Source organism: Cupressus sempervirens, chromosome 3 (assembly GCF_028749045.1).
Source record: "Cupressus sempervirens isolate cs-2001-9-10 chromosome 3, ASM2874904v1, whole genome shotgun sequence".
Lineage (NCBI taxonomy): Eukaryota > Viridiplantae > Streptophyta > Pinopsida > Cupressales > Cupressaceae > Cupressus > Cupressus sempervirens.
The window spans coordinates 321051436-321074408 of NC_143120.1; the positions used below are offsets into that span (position 1 = coordinate 321051436).

Genomic DNA, 22973 nt, shown 5'->3' on the forward strand with positions numbered 1-22973 from the left:
TTGAGTACCAAAAGAAGATGAGTTGTTCACATTGGTTTTTGTATATGCACAGGCACTAATCCTCTTCAAAATTTGAATGCCTTTCATATTGGTTTGGAAGTGTCAAACAAACTTCATACAATTTGAATTTTATTATATACTAACACGTAATTAGGTTATTACCACCGTGTGGAGGAGACAAACTTTCATGTACGGTGCCAAATTTAGTGGCACCTCCTCCCTAGATGTGGTTGCCACATGGGCAATGTGGTCCCACCAAAAGAACAATATCTAATATCTAATATGAGACAGAGGGTACAAACAAACAAAAAAAATCAAAAAACAATAAATATATATATATATATATATATATATATATATATATATAAATGAAATACTCCATATGTTATTTGGTATCAATTTTGAGACATTCACACATTAAAAGAGGGTTTGGTGGGTTTGTGCGAAGTGCAATAAAACCCACCAATGCTATTGATTCTTGGTTCCTCAATAGTAGCAACTAGTGAGATAATATATTCAGATTCTCTTACGTCGGTAAGAAGGTGAGCTTCACATTAAAGAAAAGGTATGATTATGTTAAGGAATATTCTCTTTGATATTTAATAGAATATAATTTTATATATATATATAATGTATGTATATAAAGTGATAATATGTGATAATAATGTATGTATATAAAGTGATAATATAACATTAAAGATATATATTTAAAAGATTGAATGGATATATATATTCAAACTTCAAAGTATATATTCAATTATATCTTTATCTGTGTTACATTAGAATGAGCTTTTATCATTATGCAGGATTATCCTTAAGTATTGTGTTGGTCTCTCTCTTATTTCTATATGTTAAGAGCTGTATGCCTTGATTTTTTTCCTCTGAGTACATTCTTGCAGGAAAATGAGGGAGACTGAGATTAAGAGAGAGAGACATTTTATTAAGAGACAACCTTGATGTTCGAAGGGAGTCTGACACATTCGTCTAAAGGAGTGGATAGAGCATATATTTCAGTTGATCCTTGAAGATTGTGATCATACCAGATTCAGCTAAAGTATGCGAAAGTATGACATTTCATCAAAGGCAACTTTGGATGAAGAGCTCAGATGATTGAGCTCAAAAGTCCTTGTCTGTGACTATATGACCTTAATGGGACTATCCCATTGAGATATTGGCATATTGTGGACCCATACTAAATCAAGATATTGGCATATTGTGGACCTATACTAAATCAAGATATTGGCATATTGTGGACAAGTTTGAGAAAATGATAGGACATGTTCACTTCTACTGTTAAGCTAAATGAATGTTTGGACCTTGAATGAACGAAAAGAGCAAGTTGGAACTTAGAAAGGAGTTGTCATATTTGATACAAAATTGTTCAACGATATAAGAATGAGTGGAAAGTTTACATTGTGGGGTGAATAATTGTCAATGTTCCATGAGATGTTCCATTCTCAAACAATCTAAAAAGACAATTTTTGAATCTTCATATGTTGATAAGTATTATTATTCGAGTGCTGATAAGTATTCTTATCTTTTACATTTATCTACTCTTTGTAGTCTCTCTCTTATTTGTAATTCTATAAAGACTATAAGAGTTATTTGCCTTGATCTTTTCCTCCATGTTGAGGATATTCTTATAGGAAAAAAAGGTTGGTACTTTACATATGCTACCAAATATTGTACACACTCAATCTAATGACAGTAGTGTTGATGTCAGTTTGTACCAGTACATAACATATAGCAATTGAACACCTGATATGGGATATCAAACGCTCAATTCCTCTCTTGAAAAGTTGATACTCATGAAGACATAAGCAAAACTCCAATGTTCCTTACACCTGTGGATACTAACTCAGTATATCAATATGATTTGTTGGTAATCATGTAGACGGGCTTACGTTATTCATTCGAAGATAACTTGGTGGTACTTCACTTGCTTGACTTGTTGTTTTCTCCTTGATCACTTTCACTTTCAACTACTACCACTAAATGCTTATTGCTCTACTACTACTTATATGGATGGTGAAATTAGGAAATGGATGGGGATCTAACCAAATGAAAGCTTGCCAGCAGCGCTACCTCCATTGGTGTGATGAGTCTAAGGGATACTCTTAGGATTTTCACACTGACACCTATCTTCCAACCCAACTTGAAGTACAAGTGGAAAGATAATATGCAAGTACAACTTAGGAGTGACCGGACTAGATTACCATACAAGGCTTCCTAACAAGTCACTAGGATGCTAGTGGCCTAGTATATAGGTCCCTATCAAACATTCACTAACATCACCATACAATTAGCCATCTACTTCTACTATAACAACATGAAATGAAATCCTACTTTAATTTGAGAGATGAGAAAAACCATGCAATACACCAAAATGATCATGTATATCCACCATGCAAGCGACAACAATGAATAGAGAACAATTTTGATAGTATTTTGGCAACAATTCTCCAACATAACTCCCTCACAAATGAGAGCAAAGTGGCCTTATATAGAGGCTCCAAATTACAATGAACGGTCGAGATTAAGAGTCAAAATCAAAGGCCAAGATTATATCTTACAAACCCTAACTAGGGTTACCATTATTCAACCAATTACATGAGGGCACCAACTTTGTGGGCCAATGAGAAAATTACAATAATTTGTCAACCAATGAGAACATAGGACACTTGGCATGATTTGATTGCATGCACATGAGAGTGCCACCTCATCAACCTTATCTTATAAATTTATTCAATCCTTGAGATAAGGTGAAGCCTTGGATGCTTGAGCTTGTCCTTAGAAACTTTCTCATCACCACTTGAACTTGCTCATACTTGATGTCCTGACCCTGAAAGGATGAGGTCTTCATGCACTTGGGGTAATCTTGCCTTGGCCTCGATGGCTTCCCTGGATATATACTTCTTTGCAACTTGAGAGCCTTGTTCTTGGCCACTACCTTGAAATCGAACTTAACCTCCCCCATTATCCTTGCCTTCCTTAACCTTCCTAGTCTTCCAACCTTCCCATTCGAATCCAACCAAGCTAGCTTGCACGAATGGCCAAGCCTTGCCTAGCCTCAAATATTTACAAATCTCTTTTACCAATCCGCTCTTTCTTGAACTTGCGGGGCTTCTTGAATCTCAATCTTCAACCAAATTCGCCCTTCACCCGATTTCATTCTTCAACAAAGCTCGCACTTCAACCTTTGTTGGCTTGCAATCAAATAGAAGGGCTAGGACCCCATGTGGAATTGCTTCTAGTTTTGCACTGCCCTAAATTGCAATTCTAGATTTTCACTTATAATTCTGGCCCAATCAAATTTGCCCTTTCCATTTACAATTTCATCAATAAAGAAGTACATCCAATTTTCGAATTACATACCTTGAGCTAGGCCCATGATCCAGCTGAGAAGCACACTGAGATCTCCATATTCTGATTTGAAGTCTACCACAGTGAGCCTCGAAGATCAGGTGACTCCCTTCTTTCCTTCGTGTAGCCAATCCTGTTTTAGATGCATGAAATAAGCCTCGTGGTTATCTTGAAATGACTTGGCCACCTGGTCCATTATTACTATTGTCATGCTTCTATACTGAGGGATGTTAAATGCTTCTTTGATCACCTGTCCGTCGATGTTGGCCAACACTCTCTTCCCAGCGTCAAAAATGATGGATTTACTAACCAAATCAAACTTGGACGCACATTCCATAACCAATTCTGGACAAGGCAAGGTAGGAGGGAAGGCCGCTGCATGTACAATTCCTCTTTTGTATTATCTTCTTTGCCATGGGGGATTGTCCTTCCTTTAGTCTATCCTTTACCTGTATCATGTTCACTATACCGATATTGGTATCAGTGATTCGCCTCATTTTTTAGAAGGTGGTGGTTTTGGGCATCATATCCTCTTTGTCATTCTTAGTATTTGTTTTCTTAAGGTTCTTGCTTGCACTAACATCTACCATCCTAAACACTTATTTCTGCCCCTTCATTCTAAGTGATATGGGCTACCCTTATCGATCTCCAACCTTCTTTCTATTGATGGATTCTAACTTATTTCTGCCTCGCCAAGTCCTATCACTACACTTATCAATCTTCAATCTTCAACCTAGGGGTGGAACTACTACTTATTTCTGCCCCATCATTGCCTTGGGATGGACTACACTTATATCTCTCAACTTCATTCCTAGGGTGGTCTAGCTTATTTGTGCTTTGCCAAATGTCCTATCATGGATTCTACACTTATCTCTCCAATCTTAAACCTATAGATGAGATGATGAAGTGGTGGATGATAAATGCAAGAAGAATCAAGAGACACAAAACTAGACAAGAACAAGGAGCGAAATCCTCTTAAGGACAACCTTTCAGCTCTACAATGAATTGAATTCACTTTTACCAATAAACAGGTCTTCTTTGAAGTTCGGATCAGACCTAATAATTTCAAACCCTTTGCAAATAATGATGCCCTAGTTGAAAAAAAATCCGAATTCTGTCCTCTTGAAATTGCCCATGCATGTGCCAAAAATCAAGTCCTTGATCATGTACTTCTTCATCAACAGAAATCATCCAACCTAGGAAAATTAGACCTCCAAAAATTTCAGCTCCACAAATTTCAGCTAGGGCAAAAATTGCAGCTCTCTATGGAAGAAAAAATCAAACCTCAAACATGAAAATCTGCTCCTTGCAAAAATCGCTAAATTTGAAAATGTTCTCCCTTTGCAAAGAAAAATCGCCAAGAATGGAAGAAGGCTGCCTCAAAATCGCCAAGGAAAGGAAGAGACTTGCTTGTGGAATGAGAAATGAAGGAAGGGGGAAACCTTCTTATACCCAATTCTACACACTACTCCTAGCTGGCTAACTAGCCCTGGGAGAGAGAAAATTTAATTAGTGCACAATTCTGGCTCAAATTAAATACCAAGCTAAAAAATAATTTTGCCATAGTGAATTTTGCATTTTTAATTGCCGGTTAAGACCAAACTTGCAAAAATAAAATTAATAAAGCCTTGGAGATGCTAAACATTTTCATTTAATGATGTTTTAGTAATTAAAATATCATTTAAAACCGGATTTAGCAAGCTAAAATCGATTTTCAACTTTAATATACCAAAAAAAATTTAATAATTTTAAAATCTTTAAGGCAAATTTAACCAATATAATGCAAAATTTTGCAATTTAATCCATTTTCAATTTTGCAATGCAATTAAATTTTTTATTTTTTATTCTTACCAAAATAAATCATTTCTCTAACATCCAAAATCAATTTTTTCAATTCAATTTCACTATCACAAAATTTCCTTTTCACCAAAAAAATTTAAAAAATTCCGAAACAATTAAATCTAAAAAGATTTTTTATTTTGAAAAAATGCTCAAGATTATACAATTACATCCAATTTTCAAAATAAATCATCTAAGTCCAAAAGTTTGTGAATTTATCTTGCTGAATATTGTTCTAACCATCGAAAAAATGTTGCCTTTGAAATTTGTTCAGCCTAAGGATAAAATTAGCAATTCCAAAAAATCAAGCTAAGACCAGGTGAAAAATAAATTTAACCTCCTACCTCTCGACTCAAAAGCATCCAAGTTGTAAAATTTTTTAAAATCAGAAATTTTTGGACAACTTCAAAAAAATTATTGCCAAGGCGATCAAAAAAAGGGGGTCCCCAAAAATTTTGGGGCGACGATGTGAAAACTTCACAAGAAGTAGCTCCAAAAACCCTGATGATCAAGATGGATAAAGTGAGGCTCTTAAAGAAAACATCTTTGATGGTTGAGATTATGGGATTTTAGGATGATATGCTCATTGTATCCATCTCTCTCTCCCGCAATTTCTCCCACAACCTTGTCTCTCACCATCCTACTGTCCACCATGTTCATTTATGGCTTCCGTTGACTGTGTTCGCACAGGTGTTTGGCGTCAAGGTTTGGATTGCGCTTGCTTCTCGTCGCAGGTGATTGCTTTAAACAGTGTTTTCCAACTGGTTGCGAGCCTCGAGACCTCTAGATATTTTATCACGAGGTGGTTGCGGTTTGACTGGTGTCGGCTCCTCTCTTCCTTCCAACGGCGTGAGGGTTTTTGTCCTTGCATGCCGAGTTTTTGCTCGAGCTTTCTGAATGTCATTATCTCCTTATCTGTGGTTGTTGATTATTTCACTGGTGTCTCTTATTCTTCCGCAATGGTAACTATGGAGTTCTAACGATAGTGAGTCTATGTTCCTCTTTAGTGCAAGATCTTGTGCATTTTTTTCTTGCTCCTATCGTAGCTGCGATCTTCATTCAACTACAGGTTCGTGTGTTATTTGCGAGGGTTTTTGGGTCCAGGTTACTAGTCTTCTATGCTGCTTTCAGGATATGGCTGACAATGGGGACTCCTGCTCAACACAACGCCAGCAACTTCTAACCTAGATCACCCCTGTGAGCATCACCTACATCCAATGAGTGTTAAGTGTTCCATTTATTCTCATGAGAGATGGATTCATGTTGAATCACTACTCATGAAACATGGGTCAATGAGTTTGACTCAAAATCACACAGCTAAATCTTGATAGCAATATCACAATTTGACTTGTTGTGGAAATGATCTCCTACTTATCAACTTCTAACCTATCAAAGGTTGTGTGATAGGATTTCCAAGCTAGAGATGGACAACCTACAGCAAGAGAGCAAATTATCTCAATGACAGATACCATTTCTGAACTCAAGACTACCACAAGCTCCCATTTGTCTTCCATTCAAAGGTTCTCGAATACTTTCACCACTGATGTTGTAATGACCTGTACCTGCAACTCTTCCTAAATCGATGTGCAAACACTAAGTCGATGCCATACAGTAGCCCTAAGTGCAGAAGAAACACCTGTACGGAGACCAAACAAGGATGTACGATTAGGATGAAGGTAGTACGATACAGGCCGTACGGTATGCTAATGGTCACCAATATGTTGTACAATGGACAAGAGAGGGGACCGTACAGTGCAAGAGGGGAGAAGTACAGCGGCTAAGTCTTGGTCATATGGTAGACTAGAGGACAGTCTGTATGGTGGTAATGGTGTGTCTCCAATTTGGCCGTACAGTGAATGAAATGCAGTATGGGGATGTTCTTGTAGCTGTATGGGAAGGTGTTTGAGCCAAAAATGATAAAACACCAACTGTGAATGCAATCTTGTTCATACACCAACACAAGAGATTTAGATAAAATCCAAACACAATAATACTTAAAAATAATGCTCCGATTTGCCAGATCTGAGCAAAGAGTTACATGCAGCAACAGAATAGGGTGAGGGTTGAATCCTGCTGAAACCACACAAGCCAAATAGGGAAGATCTTTCACTTCCGAAATGGCAAACGAACCAGAACTCCAACAGGAATTTGCAATACAAAGAAATAGTCCAAAATGCATGCCTAATGACAACCTACAAGCCGTGCTTAAATACCCTAGGAAAACTTTCTAAGGGTGTACAAAGATAGCCAATGGCGACACAAGCTACGAAAACAAAAATAAAAATGCAACGCTGAGTGCTGGAGAATGTGCTCGCCCTCCCACATCGCGTCATCCAATGGCAAGTGTTTCTAATGCACCAAATATTCCTTCACCATGCAGTTCCACAGGGTCTTCTCGCATACTTCAATGATCTCGGTTGTTTCCACTATGAGTTTTCCTTCTTCATTGAGTGGCAGAAGATCTGTGGCTACCATGACATTCTACCCCACGGCCTTTTTCAGGCATGAAACATGAAAGACATTATGAATACGGCTTCCCTCCGAAAGTTCCATCTTGTAAGCGAATTGGCCAATGCGGTGAACTATGCAATAGCGACCATAAAATCGCGGCTTCAATTTTTCTTTTCCCTTTTCCTTCAATGAAGATTGTCAATATGGCTGGAGCCTGAGATAAACCAAGTCCCCTAATTCGAAACTCCTCTCCATTCAATGTCTATCGGCATACATCTTTTGTTGATTTTGTGCCCATTGCAAGTTCTCCTTTAGGTATCGTAGGATGTCCTATCCCTTCTGAAGCCAATCCCTCGCCCTTGGTGCACGACTATCTCCCAACACAGTGTCGATGAAGAAGGGTTCGTACCCATACAGAGCTTTGAATGGTGCCATCCCGATGGACATGTGATACGTGGTATTGTAAAAATACTCTCCTAGGTGTATCCATTTGACCCACGCCCGTTGTTGTGCCAAAACATAGTTTCGAAGGTAACCTTCGAGCCACTTGTTCACAATCTCTGTTTGTTTTTCTGTCTGTGGGTTGTAACTCGTACTTGGTAAGAATTTTGTCCTTGCCAATCGAAATAGTTCTATCCAGAAGATACTGATGAATCGCCCATCCTGATCACTGACAATGTTTTGGGGTAACCCATGCAGACAAAAGACTTCTCTAAAAAATAGCTCGGCAACTTGTGCAACCTGAAAATCTAAGGGGATAGTGAAGAAATGTGTGTACTTTGTCAACCTGTCAACCATCACGAAAATACAATCCTTTCCTTCACCTTCTAAAGCCCCATTATGAAATCCATCGAGATACTTTCCCACTTATGTTTTGGAATTGGCAAAAGTTGCAGTAACCTAGTAGGTAGAGTATGTTCGGATTTGTTCTACTAGCAGACCGCACACTCTCTTACATACTGCAACACGTCCCCTTTAAGTCCTTTCCATGAAAACCTCTCCTAGAGACTTTTGTATGTTTTGAGGAAGCCCGGGTGTCCTGCCAAGGGTGAGTCGTGTACCTCCTTCAGGATTTTCTGCTTCAATTTAAATTTAGGCATTAGGAATATCCGACTCTTATAGTAAATGATGTCATCTACCACTTTGTATTGATCCTCCTTGGCGATGCCATCCATTAGCCCACAAGCAAATGTGGTTTTGGAATATTCTACCAACAAATGTGCTTTCCTGTCGGCTGAAATCTGGGTTAGTAAGCAGATAGTGGGTTTTCTGGACAAAGCATCTACAACTACATTGTTCTTTCCTTTTACATATTCAATGTCAAAATCAAAGGCCTGAACCTTGCTTACCCATTTTTGTTGCCTCTCATTCAAATCCCATTGCTCTAGAAAATATCTCAAACTATTGTGATTCGTACGGACGACAAACTTGGCACTTACCAAATATTGCCAAAACTTGGTTAGTGCATGTATGATGGCTAACATTTCTTTGTCGTAGATGGAATAGAGGCGTTTTTGTTTGCGTAAGCTTATGGGGTGTCTATCCTGCATCAGTACCGCACCAACGCCTTCTCCAGACACGTCACACTCCAAAATGAATGGTCAAGTGAAGTCAGGTAATGCAAGTATGGGACAAGTGCTCATTGCCTCTTTCAGCTTATCAAAAGTGAGTTGTGTCTTTCATTCCACTGGAAAGACCCCTTCCTTGTCAGATCCGTTAAGGGTGCACTGAGCTGAGAGAATCATTTAACGAACCTCCGGTAATAACTGCACATCCCGAGAAACCCTCGCAAATCCGTGAGTGATTTTGGAGGAGGCCAATCAAGGATAGCCTAAATCTTCTCCTAATGAACTTGAACTCCATATTTACTAACAATATGCCCTAGGTACAATATTTCTATCATACTGAATTCACACTTGGATTGCTTGGCGAACAAAGACTACTCCATGATCCTTAAGACTTCATCCAGATGTTTCAGGTGCTCCTCTCATGTCCTGCTATAAATAAGATCATCAAAAAATACCAATAAGTACTTACGCAATTGTTTGTTGAAGATGTGATTCATGCATGATTGGAATGTAGCAGGTGCATTTGTCAATCCAAATGACATGACCAGGAACTCATAATACCCGTAGTGACAACGAAACGCCGTCTTTTCCACGTCTTCCTCCCTCGTGCAAATCTAATGGTATCCGAAACGGAAATCTATTTTCGAAAAATAGACCGCGCCATGCAATTCATCCAACATCTCATCTATCCTGGGAATGGGGTATCTATTCTTTATTGTTTTTTTGTTCAATGCACGATAGTCCACACACATGCGCATTGTCCTGTTCTCCTTTTTGACCAATACCACTGATGACACGAATGAGCTAGAGCTGGGACGAATCCATCCTTTCTCCAGCAGTCCCTGAATCACCTTTTTTATTTCATCTTTGAATTTCTTGGGATGGTGGTACGGTGTGGTTATGACCGCTTTGGCTCTTGCTTCCAACTCGATAGTATGTTCAAACCCTCGATGCAATGGTATGCCGGGAGGAATGTCTATAAAAACTTTATCATGGTCACTCAAAATCTTCTAGAGATCGTTATCATAGGAAGCTGTCAGTTGCCCTTCTATAGGTTCCACCGAAACAAAACAATTTGCGGCCCAAGCAATGTCATCATGCCAAAATGTTGCCTCCATCCAATGTGCAGAAACTTCCTCTGGACCCTCATTTGCCATTCCACGAAGAACAATCTTCTTCCCATCGACAGCAAAAGTGAAATCCATCCATTTGAAATTCTGGGTGTATTCATCTAGTGTTTCCATCCACTATATGCCCAAAATAATCTCCATGTCATCAAGGTCCACTATCAAGAAATCCTCGGTCACCGTATGATTTGCCATTCTGATACTTAGTTGAGGAACAAAGTGTGTGCAGGGCAAGAGGGTCCCTCCGGCAACCTTGATCAAAGAGGAGTTTATGAAGTTTAGCGTAGCTCCGCTATCGAGCATCACCATAACCCTTTGTCCTTGAAGGGTTCCCCGTACACAAAACACTGTGCACCTCGAGTTACCGACTAGGGCGATAGTTCCTCCATGTTGTACCAACACTGCAATTATTTTCATATGGCTCAAACTAACCATGTTGGCGTCGTCATGATGTTGGTTGTCTTCAGCAGGTATTTCTTCCTATTCGTCCTCATCATCAAACACGATCTCAATGTAATGGATCTTCCCTTTTCCTAAGCATCTATGGCCCGGTTCCCAAGGCCCCTTGTAATTGAAACATAGTTTCTTCCTTTGGAGCTCTTGTCTGGTAGCTTCGTCCAATGATGGCTTCTTGGGCGGAGGTTTATTATCTCTATCCCTCAGAACCACCAGTAGTTTGGAATGTGACTAACTTCGCGAGGATGAAGTTGATGATGCTATACTTTGTGCCTTCTTAATGGCTTCCTACAGGGTGGTAGGATTGAACCCCTTTAACCAACCTTTCACTGGTTCTGTTAGTCCGTCCATAAAGAGCCCTACCCATCTTCTTTTACAAATGTCTGTGACCAAAACAAAGATTTCCTAAAATTTTGCAATGTACTAGTCGACGGATCCCATTTGTCTCAGCTGTGCCAAATCTTTAAAATTGAGTTTCGGATCTTTACCATCAAATCGATCTATCAATCTCTTAGTGAATTTTGCATAAGTATTTATTTGATCATGCCCCAATGTGATGGCACCGCAATGCCACCATTCATGCGCAACTCCCTCCAAGTGCAATGTCGCAAATTTAATTGCTTCTTCTTCTGACATGGGATTAAGTTGAAAGTAAGTATCAGCCTTTATTACCCACGCTTGTGCAGATATGGATCTAGATCCGTCAAATAGAGACAGATTTATTTTACTCAATTTTCTTCTGAGATCATCGTTAAAGTATCCTCGGTTTCTGCCTCCCAAATATCTCATTCTCAGATCTGCGTAATCTTTGTAGGATATATCTTCTTTAAAATTTGCATTCTTCCAATCTTCTCTCAGTTGTTCTTGCATCTCTTCAAAGGTTGGTTGTTTCCCTCTGTGCAGTGCCTCTGTTCGTGGGGGAAAAGACGGCATGGAAGGATGAGAGTTTGATTTACTCAACACCAAGTCCGCGTTGTGACCATTTTGTTCTCTGGATATTTTATTGTATGTCAATTTCTTGAGTCTCTTCCAAGAGTCGCTAAGTATCAGTGATCTATGTCTGATTCCTAGCAAGTTCTCTCAATAGTGCCACAAGTTGGGCAGCTATCAGTTCCAGTTTGGTAGCCATTCTTTCAACGGAATGTGTCCTCTTCTGACTATAAACTCTCATTCACTGTCCACAGCCTGGCAAGATTGAAGCTCTGATACCACTGTAATGACCCGTACCTGCAACTCTTCTTAGATCGATGTGCAAACACTGAGTCGAGGCCATACGGTAGACCTAAGTGCAAAAAAAACACTTGTACGGAGACCAAACAAGGATGTACAGTCGAGATGAAGGTGGTACGGTATAGGCCGTATAGTATGCTGATGGTCACCAATATGTTGTACGGTGGACAAGAGAGGGGGCCGTACAATGTCAAGAGAGGGGGGAAGTACAGTGACCAAGTCTTGTTCGTATAGTAGACTAGAGGAAAGTATGTACGGTGGTGAGGATGTGTCTCCAATTTGGCCGTACGGTGAATGAAATACAGTACAAGGATGTTCTTGCAACCGTACAAGTAGGTGCTTGAGCCAGAAATGATAAAACACCAACTATGAATGCAATCTTGTTCATACACCAACACAAGAGATTTAGATAAAATCCAGACACAATAATACTTGAAAATAATTCTCCGATTTGCAAATCCAAGCAAAGAGTTACGTGCAACAATGGAATAGGGTGAGGGTTGAATCCCTCTAAAACCGCACGAGCCAAATAAGGAAGATCTTTCACTTCTGAAATGGCGAACAGACCAGAACTCCGACAGGAATTCGCAATACAAAGAAATAATCCAAAATGCATGCCTAATGGCAACCTACAAGCCGTATTTAAATACCCATCGGGTAAAACTTTCCAAGGGTGTACAAAGATAGCCGACGGCAACACAAACTACAGAAACAAAAATAAAAATGGGTTCAAGATATATCAAATAAATCGGCCCATTAACAATAGTTTGATTAATGATTTATTTTATAACGGGAACATTACAAAGGCAACAAGTCTGCAAATCAATATCCACTCCATTGTCACACAACTTGAGGGACTTGATACCATCAAAGAGCAACAATTAGCTATTGCAGAAAAGCATTCTTCTCTAATCTCTAAAACCGAACAAAAAGTAAAGTCATGGGCATCCCTCTATAGTAGCATAGATACTACGCCTCTAGCTAGTATTGACAAGATAATTCAAGGGAAGATTGAGGATGAGCGAGTAAGACGGGCTCGTGAGCTCAACCTACGAGTTAGTGGACTCCCTCCTACTTTGGATCCTCTTTCAGCTGGACGCACTTTCCTTTTGATCAACTTTGTCTTGCCGACATCATGTTGGATAAGTGTTGGGTGGGTCATGATGGCATCTTATTTATCTGGTTTCTCTCACTCGTTGACAAACTCTGTGCTCTCCGTGCTAAGAGGAAGCTATTCTCTCTCCCTTCAAAGATTTTCCTAGATGAAGATCTCACAAAGGCTCAAGTTACAGAATTGAAACATGCTCATGGTGTTGTGGTTGAGGCAAGGCGAGGGGCTAAATGGACAATTATCAGAAATCTCAAAACAGTTATTTGGGATTCCCCCCCTCCCAGTGGTTGGGAAGAGAGACAGGCCCCCAAGGCCAAATGAAGGTCCAACCAACAGTCGGACAAGAGGGAGACCCCTAGTTGTTCCCTTCTTGTTAACCGCCGGAATGGTAATAGCTCTTTATGGTCATTGCCCGGTCTTTTGCACAATACTGTGGGGTTCGTGGATATTCTTGTCATTACCAAAACTCATGAGAGCCCTATACGTCATCTTCCAAGGGTTACGGGTTATCAGTGGTTATCTATATGTAGGGAGGAGGTTCATGCTTCAGGTGGGGTACGTTGTTTCGGCAGAGTGGCTCGTTTGATTAGGGATGATATCTTCAACGGCACTTCTATTGTACACTCTGATACATTTTCCAAATTCTTGTGGGTCTGCATTGACTGTAAGAGTCACTATCAGAGAGATTTCTTTATTGGTTGTTTGTTATTTTCCACCAGCTTCCTCACACTATGCTATCCATGGCACCGATGACGAGGACCCTTTCACTAACTTTAGCGAGACTATTTCTCATTTTGCTACTTTAGGAGATGTCATTATTTTGGGTGATTTCAATGCAAGGACCAGGGAACTCTAGACTCCGCTTTATGACCGTAGCTTTGATTCCATCTACTCCACTAAGATTGATCTAACTTCTTTGAGGTTTCAGTGTTCTTTTGATGATGCTCTTGGACAGCTCTCTTGTTATCTTTGCCATCTACTTCAGCTATGCGAGTATTCTGGTCTTGTGATCTTGAACGGTCTTTCTTGCTTCCTTGGATCTGAGCTCTTCACATGTTGGCCTCATCGTAGTGGTGCTAGCATTTTTTATTATGCCCTCACCTGTCCCTCCTCCATCCCGTGCATCCACAATTTCACCATCTCTCGTCTTTCTCTTGTAGATCATGCTCTCCTTAATATTCATACTCGCCTTTTCCCCCCTTGTTTTTCCCCCTCCTTTGTCACCTCACCTCTCTTCTATCACTACCCGTTCGCCCATTTGCTTCTGCTTCATCAACAATGACTGTGAGCTCTTTTCCTTTCATCTCTCGAGACTCCTCAACCCTGTCTGTTTTTCTGACTCTTGTGAGGCCACCTCCATGTTTGACTTGCTTGTGTCTGCCATCCAGGAGTCCGCCATCCTTTCCATTCCCCACCATCCTTCGCTACCCCTATGCAGTAAAGATTGTAATACTTGTCCTATGAACCAATGGTTCGATAGGGACTGCAAAGCTTTCCATTACTCTGTTCATTTTGCTTTTGAGGCTCACTCTCCCAACTTCACTCGCCTGCGCTCTTCTTTCCTTCACTTTCTTCGTAGGAAGAAACATTCCTTCACCGCTTCCTAATGCAAATCCCTTTGTTCCATGCTAATCCGAGACCCCCAGCTTTTTTGGTGCACTCTTTTCCCCCGTTGTCACCCTCCACTTTTGCTCCCTTACCTCGCACACCACAGCACTTTATGACATCCCTGGGCAGCCTTCTATCCACCACATTCCACCTCCTTTCTGCCACATGTTCAACCCTTCTTGCATTTTTGAGGCCATCAGATCCATGAGATGTAGCAGAGTTGCGAATGAAGAGGGATTCCAGGCTAAGTTAGTCAAGTTTGGTGCCTTAGTTTTGGGGTCCTATCTCTCTATTCTTTTTAATAGAGTAATTTGCACCGGTTTCCTGATCTCTTGGTCCAGGCATCTAATTTACCCTATCCACAAGATCGGTCCACTCCCTAATCCGGGGAACTACAAAACCATCATAATTGGGCACACATTTGCCAAACTTTATGCAACAGCCCTCAATGCTATGCTATCTAGTGAACTTGACAAGAAAGGGTGTAGGGCTAGAGGGCAAGCTAGTTTTCGGGCCGACTATCAGACCTTGGATCACATCTTCACTTTGCGGACTATTATTGAGGAGGCTAGACACAAATATGAGAAGGTTTACTATTGCTTTGTTGATTTTTGCAAGGCTTTTGATTTTGTTCGACAGATAGACTTCGGGAGATTGAGATTTCTAAGATGTTACTTACCGCCATTATGAGATTATATGAGATTGTGACTGGTAGATTCAAAACTCCTCAGGGGTTCTCTAATCCAATACATAGCACCATTAGGGTCAAGCTGGGATGTCCTCTCCTACCTTGTTAGGGTTATATATTGATGAGCTTGAGGACTTCCTTCTAAAGTCTTCTCTCCCGGGTGATGGTTGCTACCTACACTAGGTCCTAATCTCCATTCTTCTTTTCGCAGACGAGTGGTTCTTGTTGCTTCCTGTCCAAACAATTTACAAAGGCTCCTTGATGGCTTAGCTTCCTTTTGTGATCAACGACAACTTGTGGTTAACTTGAGTAAGGCTTGGCTAATGATTTTTAATAGCTTAAAGACTTCTCATCTTCACATCTTTTTTCAGGGATAGGAGATTGAGATCACTTCCTCTTATACTTATCTAGGGGGTAAGTTCTTTGGACCATAGTTTAGCATGAGACCGGCGATTCGGCCTAGAGTCAACAAGGGTATGGGCTCTCTTGCTTTGCTTAAGAAACAGTGCTTTAGATATTACTTTCAAGATACCTCCTCCAAGTTATCCCTCTTGGACTCCCTTGTGCGACCGACAGTTCTTTATGGGTCTATGGTTTGGGGTCCATCTCTCATTGGTTCTGATTGAGCCTCAATCGAGCGGGTTCAAACATTACTTCTGCGTTGCATCATTAGATGTCACAGGTTTATTCCTCATAGTATCATTCTTGCTAAGTTCAGGGCTCATCCTTTCAACATCACAACCATTTTTAACCTGATTTGGTTCCTTCATCATCTGTGTGGTTTTGCGAATCTGGTGAGTGAACGGGATCGTAACTCCTACTTAGCATATTGCTCTTCGATTACTACGGCAAGTTTTGAAGCTGGTTCTCGTGCCTGCTGCTGGTATGCGCAGACTTCTTCTTTGTTGGGATCGATTTGGATTGATATTGACCACCTCCCCCTTACCAGTTCTCGCTGAATGCCCCTGCTCATCTTCTCTCTTCACAATAGGAGCTAAATGAGCATGTCAAACTTCACATTTATAGATAGTACATTGCCACTACCTAGGTTAACCTGCCTAGGGGTTTACATTCGAGGATGTCTTTTTATGCAAAGCACTTCTTGGAGATCTCTGACGAGATTATTGTTCGTCCTAGCTACCTTTCTCAGCGGTGGACTTATGCCTTGCATATCTCCGTGGGGTCCAGAGTTGGCTCTCACTATCTTCAGGCTCAAACCAATCATCATATTGACAGCGGAGAGTGGATCTATAAGCTATGTACTTTGGATGAGATTGAGACTGAGACTCACTTTATCTTTCGTTGCCCTATCTACTATGAGATCAGAGGGAGATTTTGCTGTCTGTTCCAAGAGTGTTTCTCTCTTTATGATTTTTTTAGTTACTATGATCAACGGTGTCTTGCACTTTATCTTCAAGAAGCCACAATGCTCAACAAGATCATTGGGCAACTATGCGACAAGATCAACATTCACTTATAGCCTAGAGGGATAAAAACTCTTCAAGTCTACCACATCAACACAAACAGCAATCAAGTTCAGCCCACGCCTCCCTAAGTGTAGTTTGTTGACATTGTAGGGGTTATCCTTGGAGACATGGGCCTGGGTTGGGCCCTATCGTGGAAGGCAAAGACATTATTTGTCTCACAGAAACACGTGCACACGAGGGATGTAAGACTCCGTTGTTTGAAGGCTACTAGAAGTTGGCAATGTGGAATGAGCCAGTGGAAAATGTTAAAGGTCATGGAGGCATGATGGTTGTAGTAAAAGAAAAGGAAGGACATGTCATTCAATTGGCAAAGGACGACACTAACAAACAGTTCATATGGTTCAAAACCATGAAAAACAGCAGTCTTCTTAGGATCGCAGCATGTTACTTTGCCCCACAGGTTTCTAAAATCTATAAAATGTGTGGTTAGATCTCAAAGATCCTTTGCTGTTCTAAAAAAGGATGTTGTATTTTTGCAGCGGGGGGAATGTTCTCCTTGTTGGTGATTTCAATGCTAGAATGGCAAATGGCCAAGATAGCATATTCAGCTACAAAGCAAACAAGAATCCTATTTGGCTCACAGAAAAAAGTAAACACCAGTAGAAAAAGTATTAAACAATGCTAAAGGTTACAATCATTTTGGGGAAGAATTAATCACTTTATGTGGTACTTTTGATATAATAATTTGCAATGGTTTGGCTAGATAGTTGAATCGAGCAGTTTCACTTGCAACATCTACAATACAGCAAGCATGGTTGATTATGCAATCTGTTCACATAATTGATATGAAAGAATCGAGGAAGTTGTGATTGAAAAACATATATGGGATCTTAAATCAGATCATAGACCATTGTACATAAATTTGGTGTGGGCAAAAGATCAATGCCCTCAACAACCACCTTCACAAGGCACAATTCTTTTGACTTCAGTAAATAGGGACATCTTCAGAACTACACTTGAGAGACTATATAAGGGGAGGGCATGCACGTGCATGATGTTAATAGCCATGCGTTATCAAATATTATTCACAAGGCTCTTTCTAAGTGCAAAAGATCAAAGCAAAGAAAATCTGAAATAAATTGTTTTCCAGTCAATGCATGGTTTGATAATGAATGCAAAATGGGTAGGAGAAAGCTAAGAGAGTCTAATAAAACAAGTCTCGACATTAAAGTGTACAAGCAGATCCTAAAGAAGAAAAGAGAGGAGCTAATCTTTCTTGGTAAAAATAACCCCGAACTATTTTGGAAATAACTCCAACCAAGATTGAAAGAAATTGAAAAATGTTATTACAAGCACTCAATGGTTTAAGTATGCTAGGAAACATTATTAACAACAAGATTAGGAAGACCTGCCACCCTTGGTCAACAATATGACAAATATTTTCACTGTGCAAGAGGTTGAGATGGGAATTAAGAAGTTGGGTATCAGTAAGGCAAAAGACCTAGCTGAACTTCAAGAAGAGTTACTCAAGTGGGGCATGAGAACCCTTACATCATACATTATGGAAATCTTCAATAATATTAGCCAGCATAGGATTCCTAAAGATTGGACGATTAGTCTTGCTATACCCCCTTTTTAAGTGGTGATGTTAATAATCCCTCCAACTACAGGACAATAATGATCAACCCTCTATTTGCGTAACATTCTAGTAGTGTGATAGAATATAGAATCAGCAAATGGACCAAGGAAAATGCAAAAGGGCAAACTAGTCTTAGACCAAAACACTTGACCATTGTATCACCCTGAGGCACTTTATTAAAAAAGCATGGGAGAGAAAGGATGAGGATTTTTGTTGCTTTGTTGACTTTAAAAAGGCTTTCGACATTGTCCCGAAGGACAAGCTTTGGGATCCCTACAAATCTCAGAGCTATAGTTTATAGTTTACAACGAGGTGAAAGCCAAAATCAAAACTTTGGATGGTGTTTCAATGTTTTAGGAGTGATATAAGGATCAAACAAGGTTGTTCACTATCATCTACTTTGTTTGGCCTATATATTGACAAACTTGAAGAATGGTTGGATATGGAAAATGGTAAGGGCATCCAGTTACGTGAACTTTTAACAAGGCTTCTCCTCTATGCAGACAATCTCATTTTGGTTGCCGAATTTACTTGTGGTTTGCAAGAAGATTTATTCTCTCTTGAGTGCTTTTGCAAAATGGAAGCAATGCAAGTCAATATTAGTAAGACTAAAGTCATGATTTTTCTAAAAGTAAAAAATGACATCGGCATGAGTTCTATTTTGAGGGCAGCATTCTTGAGGAAGTTGCAAAGTACAAACTAAATACCTTGGGATTGACTTCAACAAAAATCTAATCTAGGAAGGTTGTAGAAAGAAAAGAATATTAGGAGGATGGAAGGCATTTTATGGGCTTCAAAATAGGTGTCGTGAGGGAAAAGTTTGGGATTGAAAAACTACGCAAACTTTGTTTAGTCTTATAGCTATGCTAGTTGTTCTTTATGGATGTGAAATATGGGTCAACAACATTTCAGCCTTACAATGGAAGCAAATTGAAAGGATTTAAAAGTCTTGGATCACAAAAAAGTTTGAAATCAAAAGCATCATTTCACTATTCATATGATATCATGCTAAGTGAAGTGGAGGCCACCCCTATGGGGGCACTTGCTATGGTTTGTCTCATTAGCTATCTAAAAGGAACCAAAAAATGGGTGAAGGTAGATGGCCTAAAGTAGTCTTTGAAACATATTGATGAAACGGAATATAATAAAGAAATTAAGGTCTTCGTTATGGAGAAATTCTACAGGAGAAATTGGGGAAATAGGCTTGGAAGGGAAAAAACTTACTATACCAGTGATTTCAACCCCACATGTGATCAACTCCAAAAGGTGTACATAGAGGCCAACATTTTTTGGAGCGCTAAAATTTGTATTGCACATCTCAGATACAACCTAAGTCACAAGGTTCGAGTTCGAGTTCAAGTTCGGCAACTATGAAGTTCGGATGAAGTTCGAAAAGTCAAAAAAATCGAAAAAAATTCGATATTAAATTCACCTTATGTAATTTTAAAAAATATAAAAATATCTTTCTATTTGTTTCCTAAAAAAGTAAAATGATAATTAAATATGATCTTAACTAATAAAATAAAACTATAACATTACAAATAAATAAATTTAAAAAATACATTAATAATAAATAGAGTAATAATCATATATAAACATAGAAAACATTAATACTGTACATAAAAATAAATAAATATACATAAAATATATTTATTTTGAATGGTTGATATAAAATAATAAACTAACATTTCATATATATATTTTAAAATCTTATAAAATAATGAAACCTAATAATAAAAACAACATTTACTATAATAATCTTATAATAATAAAAATAATAATAACATTTAGATTTAAAATGTTTGGTAACAATGATAGCCAACATCCAAACCTAATAATAAAAATAACACTAATTATAATAAAGGCGACCAAATGTAGACCCAAGCATAAATGCAAACGCAGTTGCACAGGCGCAGTCACTGGACGAAAACAGGTAGCTGATGAAAATGGAGATGCCAAATGCGACCTCCAAGTCTCAGACAACTAAATCTTCGGGTGCGACCTTCAGCGACCATGAGTTTGCCCTTCCGCAACCTTCAGCAATCATCAGTTTGTCCATCCACGATTCAGACTGTTGCATTTTTAGCCGATGAATGGCATTATTTTATCCTTTTTTGGGGCAAAAAAACTCTAAAAAACACCCGAATATTAAACGAATTCATGCAAAACAACAAGAAACCAGTTTCGGATGAATTTAATAACAAACTTAATGATTTTTTAACATTTTTTATGGGTTCGCCGAATTTCGAACCTTAAGCCAAAAATTCGGCGAACCCTGTGACATAGGATACAACTCTCATCAACTCCCTTGTGAGATTGGACATTGGAAGAGGCCAAAAGAGACTAGGGATGAGGGAGTTTAAATGTTCTACAAAAGGTGGAAACAGAACAACACTTCATTTTAGAATGCAATACATGCAGAGGCAGCAAGGTCAAATTTGTGGATATTATATCTAACAGCTCTTTGCACAATCGTTAAAAGGTAGGGTTTTCATTGCACCAAAAGATCGACCTTTCAATGCTCAATACAACCACTAGACTTATAGAACACAAGAGGCAGTTAAGCCATGTCACTAATCCCGAAGGGGAACATTGATTGTTAGTCCAACAATCCCCCCCCCCCCCGCTTAGTGTTTCCCAAGGAGATTTGAACCTATAACGAACCTTTGATACCACTTGTTACAAGCTAGAGTTGTCAATGCACCTAAAGATCAACTTGTAAATGCCTGATAACCACTAGACTTATAGAACACGGGAGGCAATTAAGCCATGCCACAAATCTCGAAGGGGAGCATTGGCAGTTAGTCCAACAACAACTTATTGAGTGAGGAGAACATTGAGAAGTTAGGTCGGTTCATCATCAAACAAAGAACCAAATTACTAAAACTTGTTTGAGTTGGAAGGTTGTCCCATAGGCTATGTTTAGCCGCATGGACATTAAAAATCATCTATCTACCAATCTAAGGGCAATACAAGCTCCCAATTGTTATATTGATATCATAACTTTTATGATAGACATTCACTTTCCTTATCTTAACACTTTAGTTACTATAGAAGTTGGAAAACTTAAAACTTCTCAGGGCGTTTTGCAGAGGACCCTATAAAGATAACCTAAGAAACTCACAAAATTCAATACAAATTATTACTAAGAATACTATTATAGGAATGGAAGACAAAAAGAACCAAATGCTTTGGCGGCAGCAATTTCGCGCAATGAAGTAGCAAACGACTCCTCTTTTCAAACCCTTCTATGGGCTAAAAGAAAATCAAAGGAAACAAGTAATTGGGATTATAATATTCATCATTGTGGATGTATATTTTTAGCTTGTGCCATCTCTCTGAACAATTACAACTCTGAAATGATTCGTAGCTTTAGACCTTTTGGTTTGGTTGGCAAAAAATTCACAGAAATCTACCATTTAGCATGATAGCTTTATCCTGGGTGTTTTCTCCTAACCATCCATTGCTCTTCATCTTCAATTTGTAGCACGTGAAAGATTTTGGCCAACAATTATACGGGCTATTTTGAAACTTCAACTTCATGCTGACTGGGGTTGCAACACTGATATAGAAGAAGCTATTTTCTTTAGCATTATTTTGCAATTGCATATGGTCAGTTTGTCTGTTCCATTAAAAATCGCAACTCGCTGTTAAGCACATCCATGAATATTTTTCTAAGATTTCTCTTATTCTGTCATAATTCTGCATTTGGGTGAGTTCCATTTTTAAAATTTATTGAAAATCACAGCTCTCTTACGTAAAGCTTGAGATATTGAACAAAACACAAAGTACCTGATATTGCTTGGGACCATAGGAACAGGAGGGAATAGAAACTGCAGAGCAAGCCATTGTCTAGCTAATCACAGTTTCCCTTGCAAAGCGGAAATTCTCCGTTTCCTCAGCAGCAGATGAGTATTACGTGGTGTTATTGGTCTCCATTCTTCGCTTGCCTTCCAGAAACTGAAAGATGATATCGTCTTCCACTAATTCAAAGAAAATAGGAAATTGCTCACACCAATCAAAATATCGTAACAATAAATCGTCAAACTATATCTCGCGGTCTTTACCATTCAGCTTTTATGATTAAGCGTATACAGACTTAGTTTAAATTTATTTGTTTAGACAATTTTATGTATATAAAAAGGCCTATGGGTTCTACTTGTCCCTATAAATGTTAAGTAGTGATTTAAAACTTGTTTTAGCCCGATAAAATTAATTGTTTTTAAATTTTGTTATAAAATTAATATTTTGTAGAGTATATAAAGTTATTTATTATGTTTATATTTTTTTTATTTTGTTTTAGAACTATTTTATTGGTTAAAAATTTTAGTGTTGTAGTCTTTCAAATAATATTTTTAGTACATGTTGTTACAATTAAGATGTGTGTTTATGACTTTTTCTTTGGAAAATAGTTTTTGAGTTTCATCAATTGATAGTAAAAAAATATGAGATTTCTACTAAAACTA

General features: G+C 38.9%; 1 protein-coding gene across 2 annotated transcripts in view; it reads right to left on the minus strand.

Moving 5' to 3' along the window:
- The window catches only part of LOC149566284 (NAD(P)-binding Rossmann-fold superfamily protein), a 206992-nt gene extending 184516 nt beyond the window's left edge, over nt 1–22476 (minus strand). For both annotated transcript variants that reach the window (XM_089819692.1, XM_089819691.1), the window contains exon 1: nt 22300–22476. In XM_089819692.1, the coding sequence (XP_089675818.1) occupies nt 22300–22319 (20 nt within the window). In that variant the 5' untranslated portion in view covers nt 22320–22476. The remainder of the gene's footprint in view (nt 1–22299) is intronic.
- Between the last annotated feature and the right edge of the window lie 497 nt (nt 22477–22973).